Source organism: Benincasa hispida, chromosome 5 (genome assembly GCF_027475165.1).
Source record: "Benincasa hispida cultivar pf3 chromosome 5, pf3_genome.v1.1, whole genome shotgun sequence".
Taxonomy (NCBI): domain Eukaryota; kingdom Viridiplantae; phylum Streptophyta; class Magnoliopsida; order Cucurbitales; family Cucurbitaceae; genus Benincasa; species Benincasa hispida.
The window spans coordinates 3751001-3772561 of NC_143482.1; the positions used below are offsets into that span (position 1 = coordinate 3751001).

At 30.1% G+C, this 21561-nt stretch overlaps 1 protein-coding gene across 2 annotated transcripts; it reads right to left on the reverse strand.

Moving 5' to 3' along the window:
- Window positions 1-9836: 9836 nt before the first annotated feature.
- Window positions 9837-13971, reverse strand: PDLP1 (plasmodesmata-located protein 1). 2 transcript variants are annotated; one of them, XM_039031531.2, is made up of 3 exons: window positions 13018-13971; window positions 10187-10297; window positions 9837-9945 (listed from the first exon to the last, which is right to left on the reverse strand). In XM_039031531.2, exons 1-3 carry the CDS (start codon window positions 13766-13768, stop codon window positions 9923-9925), a joined length of 885 nt encoding a protein of 294 aa, XP_038887459.1. In that variant the 5' UTR covers window positions 13769-13971; the 3' UTR covers window positions 9837-9922. The 2 variants fall into 2 exon arrangements, with proteins under 2 accessions (XP_038887459.1, XP_090169810.1); XM_090313684.1 differs by lacking the exon at window positions 9837-9945 and having other exon boundaries at window positions 10018-10297; window positions 13018-13968.
- Between the last annotated feature and the right edge of the window lie 7590 nt (window positions 13972-21561).

Consider the following 21561-nt stretch of genomic DNA (forward strand, 5'->3'; position numbering starts at 1 on the left):
GCAGAGGCGGGTTTCACAAGTACTGCGTTCACCTCCTCCCTCTGGTCCTACTTCTGATCTTCCTCCCTAATCCTTAGCCAGATGATAAGACTCTCCAAGGAGAACTTCTTGGTCTTATGTCTCAAAGTGTTCTTAAAGTCCTTCCGCAAAGGGGGCGGTTTATCAATAATAACAACAACTTGGAATTGTTCATTTAGAGGCATACCTTCAATAATTATCTCGTGGGCTATCTTCTGTAGTTCATGGGATTGGGCCTCCACGGATTTGTCATCCGTCATCTGGAATTTGAGATAACGGCTAATAGCATATTTCTTCAACTCGGCTTCCTCGGTGTCATACTTCTTTTGCAAGGCATCCCAGACCTCCTTCGCTATCTTCATTGTACTATAGTAGTCATACAGATCATCAATCAAACCATTTAAAATAAAATTCTTATAAAGAAAGTCTTTAAAATTCTTACAAAGAAAGTCTTTCTCCTCCCAGTCAATAGCTTCTTTTATCTGTTGTTCAGTTGGTTCTTCTAAAAGGACGATCAACTTATCTCTGGTACAAGTTTCAGCAACTTTCTTGATGGCGAAAAAGAACAGCATCTTTTGCTTCCACCGTTTGAAGTTCACTCCTTCGAACCGGAATAGACGATTGAGGTCAGATATCATAATGTCATTGTTGCTAATGAGGGCCATTGATGATGTGGCAGGAATCGTCTTAAAAGTGTTGAAAAAAGCAAGACCCTCAGAACGACAACCAACAAACGATCAAGGCACGACGGTCAAGCAAAAAATAAAAACCTGCAAAACAGAAACTTGTTATAGGCTGAATTACGGAGCTCGCTCTCTTTAAGACATCTCGTGGCTTTGTCAAGTATGCAAGCAGGTCTGAAAATTGTCATGTCGTCCCAGGATAAAACAACCAAAGGAACCCGATCGAAAATACACCGTTACCGACCGGGACATACACCCTTTCTAACCCACTGCCCGAAAAATGAAAATGGAAGAGTTATGAGAGGAAAAGAGAACATTTGAATGGAGTGAATGAAAAATTCGTGTTTTTGAACTACTGAAGGCCACACATTTTATAAGCCTTCAGCGTGGAACTGTAGGAGCGAAAGAGCAGAGGGCCTCACTATATTCGAACCGTCTATTCTGGTTCCTTCGAACCGGAATGGACGATTGAGGTCAGATATCATAACGTCATTGTTGCTAGTGAGGGCCATTGATGATGTGGCGGGAATCGTCTTAAAAGTGTTGGAAATGGCAAGACCCTCAGAACGATGAACAACGAACGATCAAAGCACGACGGTCAAATAAAAAAACAAAAACCTGCAAAACAGAAACTCGTTATAGACTGAGTCGCCGAGCTCGGTCTCTTTAAGACGTCTCACGACTCTGCTAAGTATGTAAGCAGGTCTGAAAATTGTCACGTCGTTCCCAAATTAAAACAGCCAAAGGAACCCGATCGAAAATGCACCGTTGCCGACCAGGACACACACCCTTTCTAACCCACTGCTTGGAAAACGAAAATGGAAGAATTATGAGAGGAAAAGAGAACATTCGAATGGAGTGAATGAAAAATTTGTGTTTTTGAACCACTGAAGGCCACGCCTTTTATAGGCCTTCAGTGTGGAACGGTAGAGAGCGAAAGAGGCGAAGGGCCTCAGAACGTACACGGACGAATTGGGCTTGCATTGGGAGGACTTTTTTTCGGTTTAAAAAATAAAAAAAAATAAAAATATTTTTATTAAAATTAATAATCACACACGTGCCTTGCCCAACTAGATGGTGGTGACACACGTGTGGGACATCTATTAAACCCACATTGGTCTATCTTCTCACTCTTTTCAAAACATAGGTACCCCTTAGAGCCCAAATTCAAAACTCAAGATTAGAGTACATAAGAGAGACTTTAAAATCAAAATTTTTCAATGTGGGATTCTCCCACCAAATGTTAGTTACCTCTTATTTTTTAAAGTTCAATTTTCACCCAATAGTTGGCTACGACTAGAAGATGAAGAAGTCATCTTAATACTTTAGGATTGATCAATATATACAGATTCAATCGATATGAGAATCTCAATTTCTCCCTGCTTTTTAGGTTAGATATGTCCTAGTTGTGTCCAAGCCGTGTCAAGAGAGATAGAGAGTCAAAGAAGATAAGAGAGATAGAGAATCATGGAGGTTTCACACTATGGTTTCCAACCCATAACATTAAGATAGAAAATATCCTTAAATACTACAACTAAGAGAGGCCCAATGGGCTTTTACATATGAAATAAACCCAAGCTAAATAACATAAAATACTATTACACATAATATTATATACTCCAACAGTTTGAAACTAGAAAAACATTAAAAAAAAAATTCAAAGCATGTCTAGACATATCTGTGTCTGACAAGTGTCTGTGCTTTCATAGTTTGCTATCCATACCAGTTGGAGCAGTAAAATGCTCTGCTGAAAGTGAATATTGGTGTTCCTCGACATGAACTTTGGAAAACAAAATAACTCATCTTGATGAAATATGTGTATGAGCACTGGCATATGTAGCATGGAACTAGGCCTTTTGGTGACGTTATGTTGCTTTTAGACAATACTGAGAAACAAGAGAGAGTATAATTTGTAGAATTCTGTTAATTGAATTTGAGATTTTGATGAAAGTGATTCGTAACTGTAACTATTTGTATTGCATGAAAGCCATGTTGAATGGTCCTTGGATTAAAAATATTCGATTTGAATGCTTCCATTTCTCTCTAACCCGATAACAATGGAGTAAAACTGCACTCTGCAAGTCAATGAATCGTTGCATACCCAAGGTACCAAAGCTTACTCATGAGAACAGTGAATCTGAAAATTCAGCCATTCGTTGATGCTTTTTAAGTTCTCAGAGTAAAGATGCTTCCTTGGGTTGAACCAAATCAGGAATTCAGTCAGGTCAACATCTGAAAATAAAACGAGTACTCATTGGAAATATAACAATGAAAACTCTTGATTATGAACATACACACAATATTTTTGTGCTTCAGTCTTGTTTAAATACTAATTCCTTTTAGCAGTAGACTTAAACAAGCACAAAAACACTCAACTTGACTCAATAGGTCAATAATATGAGAAATCCCCATACAATTAAGAAGTAGACTGAAACAAACACAAACACAAAAACAGCCTTACGTACCTTAATTTATTAGCTAAGAAATACAAAAACTTTAGTTTGTCTAACGTGTCTACATACGGACACGTGTCAGACACTTGGTCATTCTGTCGCTTGTTGGATATGTACCAAACACTTATTAGTGCAACAAATATGTTAGACATGCATAAAACACTTATTGAGTAGACTAAAAAGACATATATGACAACAGTAATAAAATTTGTGTGAAATACATCAAACTAAGTTTTTTAAACATTATGCATCGACTCGTTTACTTTGAAATTTTTTGGATGTAAGTCGTGTGGTATATGGTAATTAATTGTTTATAGAAGTTAGTCAACCTTCTATAAAGTTAGCCGTCTCTTAATTTATTACCTTGCTAATTGCTATGCCAACCTCTCAAATCTATCTGCAAAGCTAATACCATGCAATGCCTGTATAAAGTAGAAATGCTAAAACAACCTTAACAAGTATATTGAAAAGGGTGAAAGGAACCAATTGAATGAGTCAAGACTTTAGAGATAACTCTACTAAATGGACTACCATAATCTAAGAAGACACGGACACGGTGCGATGTGACGACAAGTTGGGCAAATTGGGAAGAAGCTTTTTAATTGATTGCTTTATAAGTTTCTTTTCTAATAATGTATAGGTTGATCTTTGATCTTGAAGTCGATAGTACAAATTTTATGACAATAGTAGATTTTGAAATTTATGAATGATGACTTGTTTATAAAAGTTTATCACACGTCTTTATGATGTGTTTCAATTTCCTCCCCATTTTTTTTTTTGGGAACAAAAAGAAGATATATGTGAGATTTTGGTGTGTCTTGTGAAGCATTAGCTAATAAAATTATAAAAAGCTTCTGGTGAGCTTGTTCTTTCCTTAGGTATGAAGGAAGACTCATCTAATTGGATTTTTTATGCATCCTTTACTTTTTATTAGAGAGAGTGCTGGTTTGGATTTGTTAGAGAAAAAAAAATGTTTTTGAAAAAAGTCATTATCTAAACTATTTGATAGAAATTATTTAAAATACACTTTGAAAATGTTTCAAAAGTTATTTTGAGTAGTTGTCAAACACTTCAAATTTGATTTAAAATGATTTATTTTTAAAATTAAACCAAACATACCCTAACAAAATGTTAGATTAGGTTCTTGACATTCATTGTGTTTGATTAGGTGCTGAAAAGTAGATATAGAGCTAAATTTTATGACTAATGAGACTGCACTTTTAATTGTTTGGTAGGTTTGTGATTTTTAAATAATGTTGAATGAGTTAAAAGCCTACTAGACGTGAAATTGAAAATTTAGAAAACCTATAGAAAACAAAATGAAAAGTTTAAGGATTTATTGGATAAGATATAGATATATTTAACAAAAAAAATTTAAATTCCATTACTTCACTCAAATTTGAAAGTTAAGGTCTCGATAACTATTTAGGACCTATTTAGTAACCATATTGTTTTTAGTTTTTAGTTTTTAAAAATTTAGCTAATTTTCTCTCAAAGAAAAGAGTTGAGTTCTTAGTTAACATCTAAAATAAAATAAAAAAAAGTTTTTAAAAACACTATTTTTTTAGTTTTCAAAATTTGGATTTGTTCTTTAAAACAATGATAAAAAGTATATGAATTTTGGAGGTGAAAAGGATATTTATATATTTTCAACAACTAACAACAAAAAACCAATAGTTACTAAATGGAATCTTAGTTTTTGGTTTTTGAAAATTGAATGTATAAAATACGTTACTTGCTCCTATTGATTTATTTGTTTTATTGTCTAATCTAAACTAAGTTTTGAAAATTAAAAAAAAAAAAAAAAAAAGTTTTTAAAAAGTAGTTTTTATTTTTAAAATTTGACTTTGAATTGATTTAGTTAATCATACATTTTGTGTGCATTAACTATGATTCAATGCAATTTCAGATGAAATTTGTGGTGTTGGCGAAAATTGGGGAAGTTTCTCAATCATTTACAAATAGGGTTGTCTTGTCCATCCATTTATAAAAAGCAAAAGTTTGTCCATTCAAGACAGAGACTTCCACAGCCATAAAGGATGCATGTAAAGTAGTAAAGTCATTCTTTTGCAAAGTGGGGATTCTACTTTTTGTTATTTATATTTTGGGATATGCAAATGAAAGAAATTTAGGCCCGTTTAGCATGTAGATATTATGTCCGTTCGGATCGTAGACATTGTTTTATGAATGTAGATATTAAACGTCTGGAATTTGAATGTCTGGGTTTTAAATGTTTGAGATAATTGATGTGTGTGTTTGAATATGCATAATAATAATGAATACTTTTATATAACATAATTAATTAATTTAAATTCATTATTAAAAATAATTAAATTATTATAAATTAATTAGAATACTAATCATCATATTAATAATAATTTATATTAAATAGTTAAGATAACATAAAATATAATCGTAAAGATATTAGTCGAAATTTATTAAGTCCAATTAATATTTTTATATTTTAATAATGATTTAAAATTAATAATAATGAGTAATTGATATTAATTAATTTATTAATTAAGTTATATTTTTACTTTTGTCATTTCTCGAACACAAAAACACCTCACATTTTTGCAGAATATTAAAAAACTCATGTCAGATGAATTTTGAAGTTCTTGGATAATAATACACTGAATTTTAAAAATTGAAATGATGTAAAACAAACAATAATATTAAATATCTATCCAAAATCCCATTGAAAAATTTGTGAAACAAAGAGGCTTTTAGGGGCTTTATTCATATTTTTTTTTGTAGCTTATCCAATTATTTAATAATAGTGTGTCATGTGACGAACTCTTTTTACTTGATTTTTTTAATAATTTTATTTCTATTATTATTTTAGTTAGAATGGTTTTCTAAAAAGTGAATGCAAATCAAAATATTGCTCTTTGTGCTTAAGAAGAATTTGAACCTCGATTAAAAAAAAACTTTTAAATATAACATAATTAAATTAGCAAATTATTTAAAGTTTGTATTTTGAAACCAAAAGGAAAAAACATTAATCTTTTTTTCATATTGTGTCGATTTTCTCCTAAATAACTAAAATATTAATAATAATAAATAAAACTTTTTTGTTACTCTATTTATTAATTTTAATAAAAAAAAACTTGATAAAGACAATCAAATTTTACACAAAATTAAATTTGATTCTCACAACCTTTTTAAAATTCATAAATTTCAACCAATTTAGTGGTTTTTTCCTCTAGAATTGATTAATTTTATACCATGTTTAATTAAACACATCAAAATATACATTTTTCTCAGAGCTGTTTCAAACTAAAATTTATCAAAAGTGTTTACGTTGCAACCCTTTTGAAAGTCTAAGATTTATATTGTAACTCTTATTTAAGTTTGAGGTACATTTTGATAAAATTGAAATTTTAAAGTAGATTTTTTTTCTTGCCAAACTAAAACTTGGTTAAAACATTTCTGAGTAATTGTTCTTTAAATGAGGTTCTTTGTTCTTACTTCCTCTGAATACTTATATACAAACACATACATATATTCTATTATATGGTTATCTCTTAAGATAATTATTTTAAATGACAAAACTGTTGAAAATATTTTTAAATATAACAAAATGTCACCAATGATAAATATTGATAGACATTGATGTACATTTATTAGTGTCTATCACTTACATTTTGACATTGAAAAATGTTTATCATTGTCTTATCTCTTTTTATCATTGATAGACAATGACATGTTACTGTATTTATATATAAGTTGATTCGTTTTTCTATATTCGAAGATAATTCTATCTCTCATCTTCATATTTATGGGATACATTTTACATGGTCTATTTTCAATTATGTGACAAATCTAACATTTCAAAAAGGATAAGATTGAATCTTTCCTTAAAATTACATTGACTACAAGTGTATGGTGTATGTTCCCTTGAAATTAATAATGGCCTTTTCTTCGTTCTATTTCAACCAAAACTTTACCTTTTTCTTAAGACTCAGTGTAGATAAAGAGAACAATAGGCAGTAGAAAAAGAAATTATAACCGGTGATCGGTTACGTCTCATTTGATAACTATATATTATTATTATTATTATTATTATTATTATTATTATTATTATTATTATTATTATTATTATTATTATTATTATTATCATCTTCTGAAAAGTTAAGCTCATAAAAATTATTGAACTTCCTTGAGATTCAAATTTTTTAGGTTAAAATATCAATTTGGTTTTACTTTAGATTTTATTTCGTTTTATTTTGTATATTTTAAACATAATAATAATAATTTAGTCATTCAAAGATAATTTTTATTAAAATTGAATAAATAATAAGAAATTTTATCCAAGGAAAGACGCTATAGATATATTTTCACAATTTATAAAGGAAATGTTCACAAGAGCTATTTTCTTTTGAAAAAAAAATCAAAATGAAACTAACTCATTGACTAATTTTAAGATTTATTGAGATTACATGGACTTAAATTAGAAAAAAAATATATCATTATCTATTTTTTACCAATGTATTAAAAAACCAAGCTAAAATTTGAAAACTAAAAATAGTGGTTTTTAATAGTTTTGTTTTTGTTTTTGGAATTTGGCTAGAATTCGACTCTAGCATCAAGAAAGATGTAAATCATGATAAGAAATCAAGAGAAAATAGACGTTAATTTTTTTAAAAAAAAACTTAAAACAAAACAAAAATGATTATTAAACGAGAACCAAATAATTACCAAACAAGATTTTCATTTTTAGTTTTTAGTTTTTTAAATTTACAATTATTTTCTCTCAATTTTTTCAAATTATAATTTTCACATTTCTTATAAAAGTAAAAATATCTTGGAAACTACTCTTTTTAGTTTTAAAATTTGGCTTGGTATTCTTTTTGGTGTTCATAACTTTAATTTTCTTTGAGTAGAAAGTGGATAACAAAACACATAGACTTATGGGTAGAATTGATATTAAGTTTAATTTTCAAAAGCCAAAAACAAAAAATCAAGATCCCATCGGTGTTTTTTACGATCTCTATGCATTTCAATGCTCCATCCAAAATTTCCTTTGGTAATAAAAAATTTCATTTGCCCCTTCAATATTCGAGCTTGGTAGTTTCCACTTCCTTCGACTATCTGTGTAGGGTTGATCTCTAGGATTTGACTACATATTTCAAAAGTCATCTACAGATGTTTTATGTCCATTTAGTTTATAGTTTTTGTTTCTGAAAACCATGCTTATAAACATTATTTGCACTATAAGTTTTTTTATTTTGTTATTTACTTGCCGTCAATATTTTCAAAAATCAAGCCAAATTTTGATTAAAAAAAAGTAGTTTTTGAACCTTTTTTAAGTTTTTTTTTTACTAAAGAATTTAAGTATTTCTTCAAGAAATATGACAACTATAGTATGAAATGTAGGAGAAAATAAGCGTAAATTTTTAAAATAAAATTGTTACCAAACGAGATTGAAATGTTTATCAAAGAACGCCTTAGAAGTTTATCTGATATATATGATATATATGCACTTTAGACACAAAATTAAAAATTCCTATTAGATATAAAAAAAAAAAAAAAAAAAAAAAAAAAAAAAAAAAAAAAAAAAACCTATAAGACACAAACATGGAAGTTTGACTAAAATTTAATGTGAAAAATGGCTATCGTCAATTTATTTTTCTTCCTTTTGGCTTGCAAATTACAAAAAAGGGGAAATACAGCCTCTCCTTTTTCTTATTCATACTTAATATGTTTTTTCTTCTTTTACATCACTGTCCTCTTGGCTTTTGCGATCTTTATCTTTTCTTTTGCATTTTTTTTTTAAATCGAATATCTGACTTCAAAGTCAATAATATAATTTTTATATGGGTTGAACTACATTTATGTTGATTTTTTTTCTAACAGTTTCTTATTTTGAAAACACATGATACGACATAAAGAAAGCAACGTAAAGAGAACATATATCATAATACATAACATTTTTAGAACTTCCCGACCAATTAATACATTCTACTTTCAAGTACAAAAAAACTCCTAATTTTATCGTTTCTTAAAAAAGTAACCATATTCTTTCAAATGTTGCAATATTATCCTTGACCTTTTATAAATATTTTTAAAAATTATTTATGGAGTAGAAATTTGCTAGAATTTGGAATTGACATGGAAAGTGTGTGTGATAATGACTTAAATTTATGTGGTGATATTTGGTTTCTACAAGTCTTTGTCACACAATTTCATACCCTAATCTTCAATCAACATTCTAACAGATTTCTATACAAAAAAGAAAATTTTGAAACATTTATGAAATATCATAACTATTATATATATTTTTGTAATTTAGCGCACATATTAAAATGGTAATTATCAAAAACAAGTTTAAAATATCGACACCAATATCGAGATTTTCATATTACAGATATATTGACGGATATATCAATGAAATATCAAAATTGACAAATACTCCTGCAAGTCAAAAAGAATTATAAAATTATTTATATCAACAATTAAGTTGTTTTTACAAACTATGTTATGAGAGTCGTTATCAATAATTACTATTTGAATAAATAGATTACAATTTTTTTCATTTTTATATCGATGTCAAACTCTTCGATTTATAAATATATTAACATATGTATCGACATATCGACAGATATTGCAATAAAACCCTTCTTCTCCTTTAAGTTATGGCGACAAGGTAAAGAAAAATAAAGTAGAACAACAAAGGAAATTAAAGTAAAGCTAGTGCAAGTGAGAAGAAGACAAATGTCTTTTCTTTCTTTGTTGCACTCTTTTCCATATAATCTTCCTCTAACTTTACTCTCTCTCTTTTCCACTACCTTACAAAATGAAGAAAAATCAACCTTGGATCTTAAAAAATAACAAACCCCATATAAAATTTCTATACAATATGCATAAAAATCATATAGTATTCACTATATATTACTTTGGTAAACTACAAAAGAAAGTGTTATTTGTCCTATCCTATTCATCATTCACAAGACTCTAAAGATTATATATATATATAAAATGAAAAATTATCATGAAAAAGAGGTAAAAATAATCAGCCTCCATGTTTACCTTTTTTCTTCATCACTGATCTAACAAAAAGCAAACAAACAATAAGAAATGCCAAAGCTGCAAATCCTCCCACTGCAAGAGCTACTGTTCTTTGAGTATTATGTCTAGTCCCTACACAACATTGAAAGTCCAACCAATAAGCCATTACATTCATTATCAAGAAATGTATATTCTATACTTGTATGAATTGAAAATGACCCAAAAAGCCCTCCTCTCTCTCTCTCTCTCTAGATTTCATATTCAAATCAGTCTTTTTGTTTCCATTTTCAAGAAAAAGCAAACTAAAGTCATGGGTCTTAAAGGGGCTAGAATATACTTCTAAAGGTTGTTACTTGTTAGAGAGAGAAGAAAAACAAAACTATATTTTGGTTTTAAGTCGTGTACTTTCCAACTAGTTTTCTTACTTTTAAAATCTACATTCTCTTCCTTGAGGTTTCAAATTTGTTATTTATGTTGGTCTTTAATTTTGAATCGTCCATTTTATTATTAACTTTCAAAAAAACGTAATCATTCTGTCTTACTTTTATTTTTTATTTTACTAAACAAATCAATGACATGCCTTTTTTTTTAGACGAGAAACAAACAACAACAATCACCACAACCAACTATTCTTGAATCTCCTCATCAAGAATGAGGTGGAAAATACTATATGAAAAACATGTTTCCAGATCAAAGAACAACCTTAAGAGAGTGTCAAAGTTGCTAAAGTAAGAGCAAATTTGTTTTTCTCTCGAGAGATGTGATAAAAAGAAGAGAAACTAACATTGTATTTTTGACAAAAATGAGTGCATAATGATTTCGAGCAATATAAGTTAAAAAGAGAACTGGAAAAAAATGAATGCTAGATAGAAAAATAATTGTTAGATTCTTAAACTTTTATAATGTCTAACATATCCCGTCAGTTACATATCCAACAAGTCTTTTGACATATTCAATTAATTAGATGTAAAATTGAATTTTAGACATTTAAAAGAACTTTAAACTTTCAATTTTAGGTTTGTGAATTTTTAAAAACATTGAATATGTTAGGGGACTATTAGACGCATAATTGACAATTTCAAGATTTTGTATTGGTAGACACAAAATTGAAATGTATTGACTTATAAGATACTTCTTAAACTTCAAAAATCAAATAGGACTCAACCATTGAAGTTCGGAGGCCTAAACACGTCTTTAAGTTCATAGATCAAATGGACATAAACTTGAAAGTTCATCAACTAAACTTGCAAGTTAATAAAAAAAAAATAATATAGCACGGACAAAATTGAATACTTTAAAAAAGTTCAGAGGCTGAAATAGACAAAATTTCGAAACTAAACTACAAAAATCTTAAAAGTGTAGAAACTAAAATAGAAAATCGAGAATGAACGAACATAAAAAAAAAAAAAAAAAGTTGAGCATGAAAATGATGTTTTAAACAAATTATATTTCTAATTGTTTTGCTTTAGATACAATGACAATTAAGCACTCAAATGCATCAAATGACCCACCATCTCATATTATTTTTCAATAAAGAACTTCCAACGCTCCACCTCCAAATCATCCTTTACATAAAAAGATAAATTATTTTTTAAAAAAAAAAACTATTATTTTGACTTTTAATTGTTTTGATTGAAATCTGATTCAAGAAAACCAAAATAAATAAATACTGAAATCTCATCTTCAATGGTAGATTGAAACTTCAAACTTTTAAAAAATTAATAACTTAGTCTCTATTAAAAAAATTATTGAAATTTGATGAAATTGCTTATGAGATTTGACACTCTAGACTTAAATTGTTACTAATGCAAAAGGTCCATTAAGCAATCATTTGGTTTTTTTTTTTTAATTTTTTTACTTTTAAAAATTATATTTATTTTCTTACAATTTCTTTATCATGGTACACGTGTTTTTAAGAACTACATTCTTTTAGTTTTCAAAACTTGACTTGGTCTTTTAGAACACCCCTAAAAAGTAAATAACAAAACAAAAAAATCAATAGATGAAAAAGTGGTATTTATAAGCTTAATTTTCAAAAACTTATTTTTTATATTAAAAAAAAAAAACTTAATTTTTAAAAACCAACTACCTATCAAATTGAGACTAAATTTTCAAGAACTATAGTTTTAGATTATAGTTCTGTTTGGATTTACTTGAGAAAAAAATATTTTTCAAAAAAGTCATTTTTATTTAAACTCTTTAATAAAAACGGTTTAAAATACACTTTGAAAGTATTTTAAAAACTATTTTGAATGGTTGTCAGACATTCAAAATTAAACACTTTCTTAAATGGTTGCTTATATCAAAGTCTATATACCAAAAGTGTTTTTAACCTATACATTTCTAGTAAAGTTTCGATAAAATACTTTTTGGTCCTTAGATTTTAAGTTTAGTTTTCACTTGACCCCTAAATTTCAAAATATTTTAAATTTTGAATTTGATTTCAATTTAATCCATAAGTTATAATTTATCTTGAGATTCGAATTTTATTAATTAATTTTAAAAATATAAATGAATTAAGTTTCATGTTTTTTTAAGAGAGATTTGAAACACAAATCTAATGCTTATCAAATGCATTTGTGAGCTATATCCGATTTGATAAATAAATTTTAAATTTTCACACCATAACTATTTTATTAAATTTTAAATTAATTAAGAGATTAGCTCTGGTTTAATTTTTCACAGTTGAAAATCATCTCAAATCTCCCTCCTTCTCTGTTTTAGATGTTATTGAAAGCGAAATTGGAACTACCGTAATATGAAAACAATGTAAAAATTCAAACCAAAGAATTTTAATGGTTCTATTCTATCAATTATCATTGTCATTCTAATTCTAAAATTTAAATTATTACCTGAAGATGAAGAAATACTCGGAATTCCATTTGGGTAGTAATTGTAACTGATATAGCATTTGTTCAGATAAATCTGCCCAGAAATCGAGTAACCGCACTCCGTATTAGCTTTCTCCGCCGCCGTCTTCACACAATCGCCGCAATCGCCGCCGCCCAAATCCCCCTGGCACTGCCCCAACACATAAAGTGACCGATAACTTCCAGTGTAAAACAGAGCACCGCCATTTTTGACTCCATTCTCAACCATTTCAAAAGCTGTATTCCTCCTCTCTTCAAACCCACTTCCGGCCACCTGAATCGACCCACAAACTTTAAACAGCAACTCCGTCCCTGAAACTTGCCGGAATCCAGCGACCTCGTAGCGCAAATAACAGCCGGCGAGTTGGACTCTGGCGGCCAGAGCTTGGCCACAGAGCTTATCCGCCATGGATGGGATCTTACTGACACAGTCGTTGCACTGTGGGATTGTGAGATCGCCTCTGCATTGGAATAAACCTTGAATCGCATTTCCGCCGTCGCCGGCAGATGTGGAGAAGAAGGGTTTCTGGGAAGATTGAGAGATGAGAGTGGAAAAGAGGGATTTGAGATTTTGGGTGTAAACTCCAGATGGGTCTTGGAATTTTTGCTGAGAACAGCCCTTGAAGATCAAGGAAGTTGTGTCTATGGCGGATATGGGGAAGAAGAAGAAGAAGAAGAAGAAGAAGAAGAAGAAGAAGAAGAGAAATGGAGGGTTGTGAAGAGGAGGAGCCATTTTGGGGGGAAATGAAAGGGAAATTTAGGTTAAGGAAGGAAGGATTGAGAAGGGAATTTCATGATGGAAGAGGAATTTTAAAGGAATTTTGAGGAGAATCAATGATTTTGGGAGGAAGAAGAAGAAGAAGATGGGTTGTATTTATTTACAGTCGGTTTGAGTGCGTCCTTCTTGTGGTTTATTGCAACGTTTTGTGCAGAAGGATTAATGCTTTTGCATTCTCCGTACGATTCCACCCTACTCCTTTACTATTACCTTCTTAAAAGAAAAAACATTTTTTTAATTAGATTTTCCGTATAGTTTCTATCTTCTCTCTAAATTTTAAAGTGTTCACTTTTCATTTTAAATTTTGAGTCGAATTTTAATTTAGTTCTTAAATTTTAAAATATTACAATTTTAGTTTTGAAGTAACCTATGAAATAAATTCTATGGTGATAACCTAGCCTAATTGATGGACATCCCAAGATCTAGGTTCAATAGGAAACTAACGGAATAATTTATAGTTGACATTTTGTCAATTGTGTGGTAGGTTGATGTTAAGATCATGTTCATATTTTGTTTTACAAAAGAAGTATGATAGAATACTCTTATATTACCTGTGTGAGTGTAGAAGTGAGGTTGTTTACTTGAGAACTTTTTAAATGACTTATGTTATATATGGTTTTCATGAATTCAGGATTTTATTCGGGATCAAAATGGGCATATTTATATCAAATTCAAAGATATAAGATGAGTTGTGCGTGATATCTATTATCTCAATTCACCATTAAGAAGGTATTTCACGAATTTATAATCTTACTATTTCTTTGATAAATTTGATAGATATTCACTAAGGAATATTCAAGTCCAGAAGACACCTCTCCTTGTGCATTCCTTGATTTGTTTGCTCTCAATGATTTTTGTTTTGATTTTTTCCACTTTCTTTCATATGGGAGATTGTTAAATATTCTATGAGAAAGTGAAACATTCTTGAAAATTGAAATATTAAAATAATAGATTTATTTATGTATATTAAATTTATCGTTAGAAACTTCAATTTTGGTTGAAGTCATCAAATTAGATCATGTTTCAATTACAAATTTAACTTTCATATGTTAATTTTGTAGTTTCTTCGATTTGAATGAGTTGTGTTTTATTTTGGTCAAGTAGCAACTCAATTAAGTTAAATTTGACAAATGTTTCAATTTTATATTTATTTGATTTTATTTTATATTTTGAAGAAGTTGCTAGCCTATAAATGATAACTTGTTTCTTCATTTGAAGTATACCATTCCAATTTGAAGAATTCTTCCTTCCTTTCTTTCAGTTGATGAGTAAAGAGCGAGTATCCAAAAGTTCTGCTTGATCCAAGTAGTTCTAGGTTGATGTTCTACCAAAATTAGTCGTTGCATCCTGCTAAAACAATCGTTGTAGTCTGCTTACGACCTATTTATAACAAATAACTGTCTTCAAAACAATATTTTATTAGAAGCGTGCCTCGATTACCAGCTAATCTTTCCACAAGATCTTGAGGGTTTTTTTTTTTTTAATATAAGTTTGTTGTCATTTCAGCTTACGGCATTGTTATTCTATCTCGCATACTTTTGAAAATTGCTATTGTAAACAATGTGTATGTTTACAATGTGATTATTTGTATCCAATGGACTTGTAATCAATTGGTTAGTATTATTTAGTTCTTTATTCACATCGTATTTCCCCTAACAATATGAAGACGATTAAATTTGAACCGAAAACTGCAAACTCCTCTACTAATGTTGCTAGTTCTGCCATCTACCATTAGTGGATGAACCATTGTCAAACCTCATGTTGAAAACCTGGAGAAGTTCAAAGGAGAAAACTTCAAAAGATGACAATGTAAGATAATCTTTTACTTCACCACGTTGAATGTTGCTCACATTTTGAGGAAAAAAATGCCCAGTTACTCAATAGAAACTGTAACTCCTGAAACCGAAGTCACTAAGCAAGCATGGATGTATTCAAACTTCCTATGTCGCAATTATATACTATGTGGTATTGAAAACACTTTGTATAGTATTTATTGCAATGGCTACAATACATCAAAAACTATTGTCGAAGACATTAGATAAGAAATACAAGCTGGAAGATATTGTACTAAGAAATTACTCGTGAAAAAATTCTTAGATTACAAGGTGATTGACACCAAACGGTAGTTAATCAGATGGAAGAGATACAAATTATCATTAGTGATTTGCAAAGTAAAGTATTGGACATCAATGTGTCATTCCTAGCTGTTGTCGTGATTGAGAAGATGTCTCCTTCTTGGAAGAACGTTGTCTATGAAGAACCTTGTGATAAAACTCTGCATAAAAGAGGACAATAGAAAAGGAGATAAAACTCTGCTAGAAGTTGAAGCTAAGACTCATATTGTTGAAGCAGAAAAATATGAATCTTAGGTTGAGGAATAATGCTAGCAAGTACATTCAAAGAAATTATTAAGTTTTTTGTAAAAGTGGTCATACCCCTACAAACTTGTCAACATTTCATCAATATTAAAACATCTTAAAAAATAAACTTCAAAGTAATAAAAATATGTTTCATAGTCCTAGCAAAAAAAAAATATTTTGTTATATATATATATATATATATATATATATATATAAACGAGGTTGGAGTTATGGATAGGGAATACAATCCACATCCCTATCCCCATACAGTTAATAGGTAAAAATCTATCTATACCCACAAATCTTGAGTCCATAGATTAAACGAATATCTCTATATAGAATTTACTCAAATATTAAATTTTTGTCGACTTGTCAAAATTTCATCAATATTTTCATATGTTTATATGTACAATATTTTAGATAAGGTATGTTAATCTATGTTTCTATTTCATCCTTAAAAAGATAATGAAACTTAAAAAGAAACAAAATGTTGCGATTATTTATACATACTTGTCAAATTTTCAAAAAAAAAAAAAAAATCAATTTATTGACTATTATTTTTCAAGTGGAGTAAAATATTATATAATAATAATGGATGTCCATTAGTATCATGCTTAGTATCCGATCCAAGTATCATTTTCTTATTATCACGTGTTGGCTATGTGTCATTCAACCACCTATGCATAGTGTCCAAGTGTGTCACTTCATATTCACCAAAATTCCCTATAAAAAGTGGTTATTTATGGATTTTATAGAGATATATACATCGGTTGAAACTCAACCAATTTTAGAGAAAGTTGAGATTTTTTAAGAAATTTCCTATTTTTTATTATTTTATTTATTTATCATTATTTTATTTTATTTATTCATATATTTATTTTAATATTATATTTATTAATATTCATATTCCCGTTGCGCCTTTGACTTTGACTTTGATGTAACATCAAGTATTTCCTTTGACTTTGAAAATATTTAGATTTAATGTTTTTTTCTTTTTCATCTCCATGTTTTTTTCTTCTCTTAATAGATGTTAACCTTTGTATATTCCAAATGTTGGTTGTCTTATTGTAATTATTTTCTTTAATGAAGAAACTTGCATCATTTTTATATATTCGGTGATTAAAAAATGAGTAAAGAAGAAATATGTCTGGCAGACAGTGCAACTACACATGCAATACTTACAAGTATAAAATATTAAAGTCAATACAATATCAGGTTCTGCAAACCTGATTGAAGAATTTGGAAAAACAAATATTATTTTGTTTAGATGAACAAAATTTACAATTGACAATGTATTATTCTCTAGTCAATCAAAGAGAAATCTACTTGGTTTTAGAGATATACATCCCAATGGTTATCATATTGAGACTAATAGTAAGAATAATGTGGAATATCTATATACCATATTCACTGTCTCAAATGAAAAACATATACTGGAAGAGTTGCCTACTTTATCTTCTAGATTGTATTATACTCATATACGAGTAATTGAAACATATGCAACAACGAATCTGAAGTTCATGAATCCAGACATATTTACAATTTGGCATGACTGTTTGGGTCATCTAGGAACTATAATGATAAGGAGAATTATTGAGAATTCAAATGGTCATTCATTGAAGAGCCAGAAGATTCTTCAATCTAATGAATTATCATGTGATGCTTGCTCTCAAGGAAAATTGATAATTAGACCATCACCAGCTAAAGTGAGGATTGAATCACCTGCATTTTTAGAACGAATTCATTGTGATATATGTGGACCCATTAACCCACCAAGTGGACCATTTAGATATTTTATGGTATTGATAGATGCATCCAGCACATGGTCACACGTGTCCTTATCATCAAGTTGAAATGTTGCATTTGCAAGATTACTTGCTCAAATAATTAAGTTAAGAGCACAATTTTTTGATTATGCAATTAAGACAATTCGTTTTGATAATACTAGTGAATTTACATCTCAAGCTTTTGATAATTATTGTATGTCAATTAGGATAAGTGTGAACATCTTGTAGCTCATGTTCATCCACAAAATGGTTTAACAGAATCATTTATAAAACATTTGTAATTAATTGCAAGACCATTAGTTATGAGAGCTAAGCTTCCTTCATCTGTATGGGGACATGCTATTTTGCATACAGCGTAACGTGTATGCATTAGGCCAGTAGTTTATCATGAGTACTCGCCATTAAAATTAGCTTATGGTCATGAGCCAAATATTTTCCATCTGAGAATTTTTGGATGTGTAGTATATGTTCCAATTGCTCCACCACAATGCACTAAGATGGGTCCTTAAAGGAGGTTAGGAATATATGTTGGATATGATTCCCATCAATTATTAAATATCTTGAGCCACTGACAGGTGATGTATTTACTGCACGATTTGCTGATTGCATTTTAATGAGACAAATTTTCTAACATTGGGGAGAGGAATTAAGAAGTTAGAAAAAGAAATTACATGGAATAGATCGTTATTATTTCATTTAGATTCTCGTATAGATCAACGTGAACTTGAAGTTAAGAAAATAATTCATTTGAAAATATAGCAAATCAATTACCAGATGCATTTATAGATGCAAAGAAAGTAACTAAATCACATATACCAGTTGCAAATGTTCTATAAAAAATTGATACCCGACACAACAAATTGTCACTAATGAGTCTGGAACACACCAAAAGTGTGGTAGACCAGTGGGTTCCAAAGATAAAAATTCTCATAAAAGAAAAATAATTAATAGTCAAGAAGACTTAGTTGAGGATATAAATACCCATAAAGAAACCCTCGACATGACTAGTAAAGAAGGTGAAATATCTAAAAATAATAATGAGATTTCAATAAATTATGTCATGACAGAGAAAAGATAGAATTGAACTAATGTAATTATTGACAACATTTTTGCGTATAGTACTGCTCTTGATATTATATCTGAAAATGAGGATCCTGAACCAAAATCTGTTGAAGAATGTTGACATAGAAAATATTGGCTTTAGTGGAGATAAGCAATTGGGGTAGAATTAAACTCACTTTCAAAACGTCAGGTTTTTTGACATATAGTCCAAACACCAGAAGGTGTTAAATCTATGGGATACAAATGAGTATTTGTGAGGAAAAGAAATGAAAATATGCATTTGAAAGAGCTAGACGATCGTTTAGATAATTCTCTGCGATCGTTTAGGAAAAGGTGCGCGTGTACACGATTGTTTAGTAAACGTTGAGCTGTTGTGTATACTCTCGGTTTGCTATGCAATATGTAGTATACACTCGGTGAGCGACTATCTGATTTTTTTGCAAAATGAAAACAATTTTCATTTTATCTTTCAGTTACGAAAACTGGATACAACCTCCCACTAACTCATTCGATTACGGAGAAAAAGCTGGCACAATTATCCCATAATTGTTAAATTAAAAAATAAATATAATCTTATTATATTTATAACCTATGGTTTAATATCACATCAAATGCAACATATGAACCATAGTCTTTTCTCCTCCACTAAATGTAAATCATATTTATATCATTTTCCTCCAATTAATGTATCTCATACATTATGTCAGCCATATCGTATATAATTGACATGTTCAATCATATCATATATAATTAAAACTCCCTTTTGTCAATTTGAACACTTCAAACTGAACCAAAAACTGATTCTCAACTTGAATTCATTGAGATACCAAGGGGACCTTATGGACCTATGACTCGAAGCTCCAACGGTACGTGAATAAATGACTAAACTCTTTAGCCACAAGATTCACCATCCGCTAACTTTCAGGCATTCCACTAAAGACCGACAGCTGCACTCTTCTAACCATAGATATATTTATGTGTCCATCGAATATAACCAATCAAAAGTACGATAACTCTTTACAGATGCTCGTAAATACAGCTAGGCCAATTTACCATTTTGCCCCTGTAGTTACATCTAAATTCTTAAGTACCATCGATCTCTCTAATAAACAATACAACATAGTCCTACTATGTGTGGACACCTCTCGGGCCATGAAAATGTGTATGGCGCCACATCATTCAAGCCCCAGAAATTTACCCTTGCTTCGGGGAAAGAGTGAATTCCATCTTGTGTAGCTGAGTTCCTAGCTCCCAAATCAGATGAATCCCTAAAGTGGTAGGTTTGAGTCGGCGATCTGGCCACTCGCGCCCATGCAAATCAAAGGACCGCCCTCAAAGGCAGGAGTTCCCAACTCACTCGAGATTGAGGTCATGCTACCTATAGTCATCCCAGTGAAGTAAAGTCTCTGTCATGAACGACATTATATAATGAAACCATAACACTTTGTGGTCCGGTCTTATACAAACTCCTTTGTATAGGACGCCCCCGCTCGCATGTCTCACGTGAATGATCAATATCAGACCATTTGTAGCAAGTCACAACACTTGTAACTATTCTTCAAAGCGGGATGCATCCATAGCATTACCAGGATAAGGTTTCCCTCCTGTATCCATATACTACAGACCATTTTGGTTATCACTTAAGACATGATCTACCTGTATGTCTCCACATACATACTTAAGTTACAAACGATAAACAGAGATCTTAGTTTATTGGTTTGTGGTAAAGCAATTAAAACATCTAATGTTCCATAGACAAAAGTGAAGAAAATATCATATATTATTACATCACAAGCGTTTGTTCAAAACTGTGTTTACAGACTACAGGACCTAACGAGAGTTTAGGGGATCATTCCCAATAATTATGCTTAAGTTACATGTAATAACCACATATCTTAGTTTATTGGATTTGAGTAAATGCATATAAAATAATATTTATTTTATTAATAACAATATGTGTACAAAATGTTTACAAACTACGAGACCACTGGAAGAATTAGGACATCAATACCAACACCACCGATCCCTCTAATGAATAAGTAGTAGTCCAACTATGACCGAACCTTTTTTAGGCCAAGAAAGGATGTGATGTCACATTGTTCAAGCCCTAAAATCAGCCCTTAAGAGAGCAATTTCTCTACTTAATCTAACTATAGAGAATGAGTGAATTCCTTTTTGCGTAGTTGTGTTCCTAGCTCCCTAGTCAGATAAATCCCCAAAATGATAGGCATATTGAATTGGCGAAACTGGCCATTCTCACCTATGCAGATCAAATGACCGTCTTCATAGGCAATTCACAACTCACTTAGGATTTAGGTCAAGTCACCTATGGTCATCCTTGTGAAATGTAAATCTTTTCTATTAACGGTGTTATAGACTATTAATTTTATAGTTCGGTCTTATACAAACTCTTTGTATATAACACCCTCGCTCACATGTATCTACTGAATGATCAGGATCATATCATTTGTAGTACTTTACAACAATTGTAATAACTACAATGCAGATTGTATTCGTAGTATCATTAGGATAAGGTATC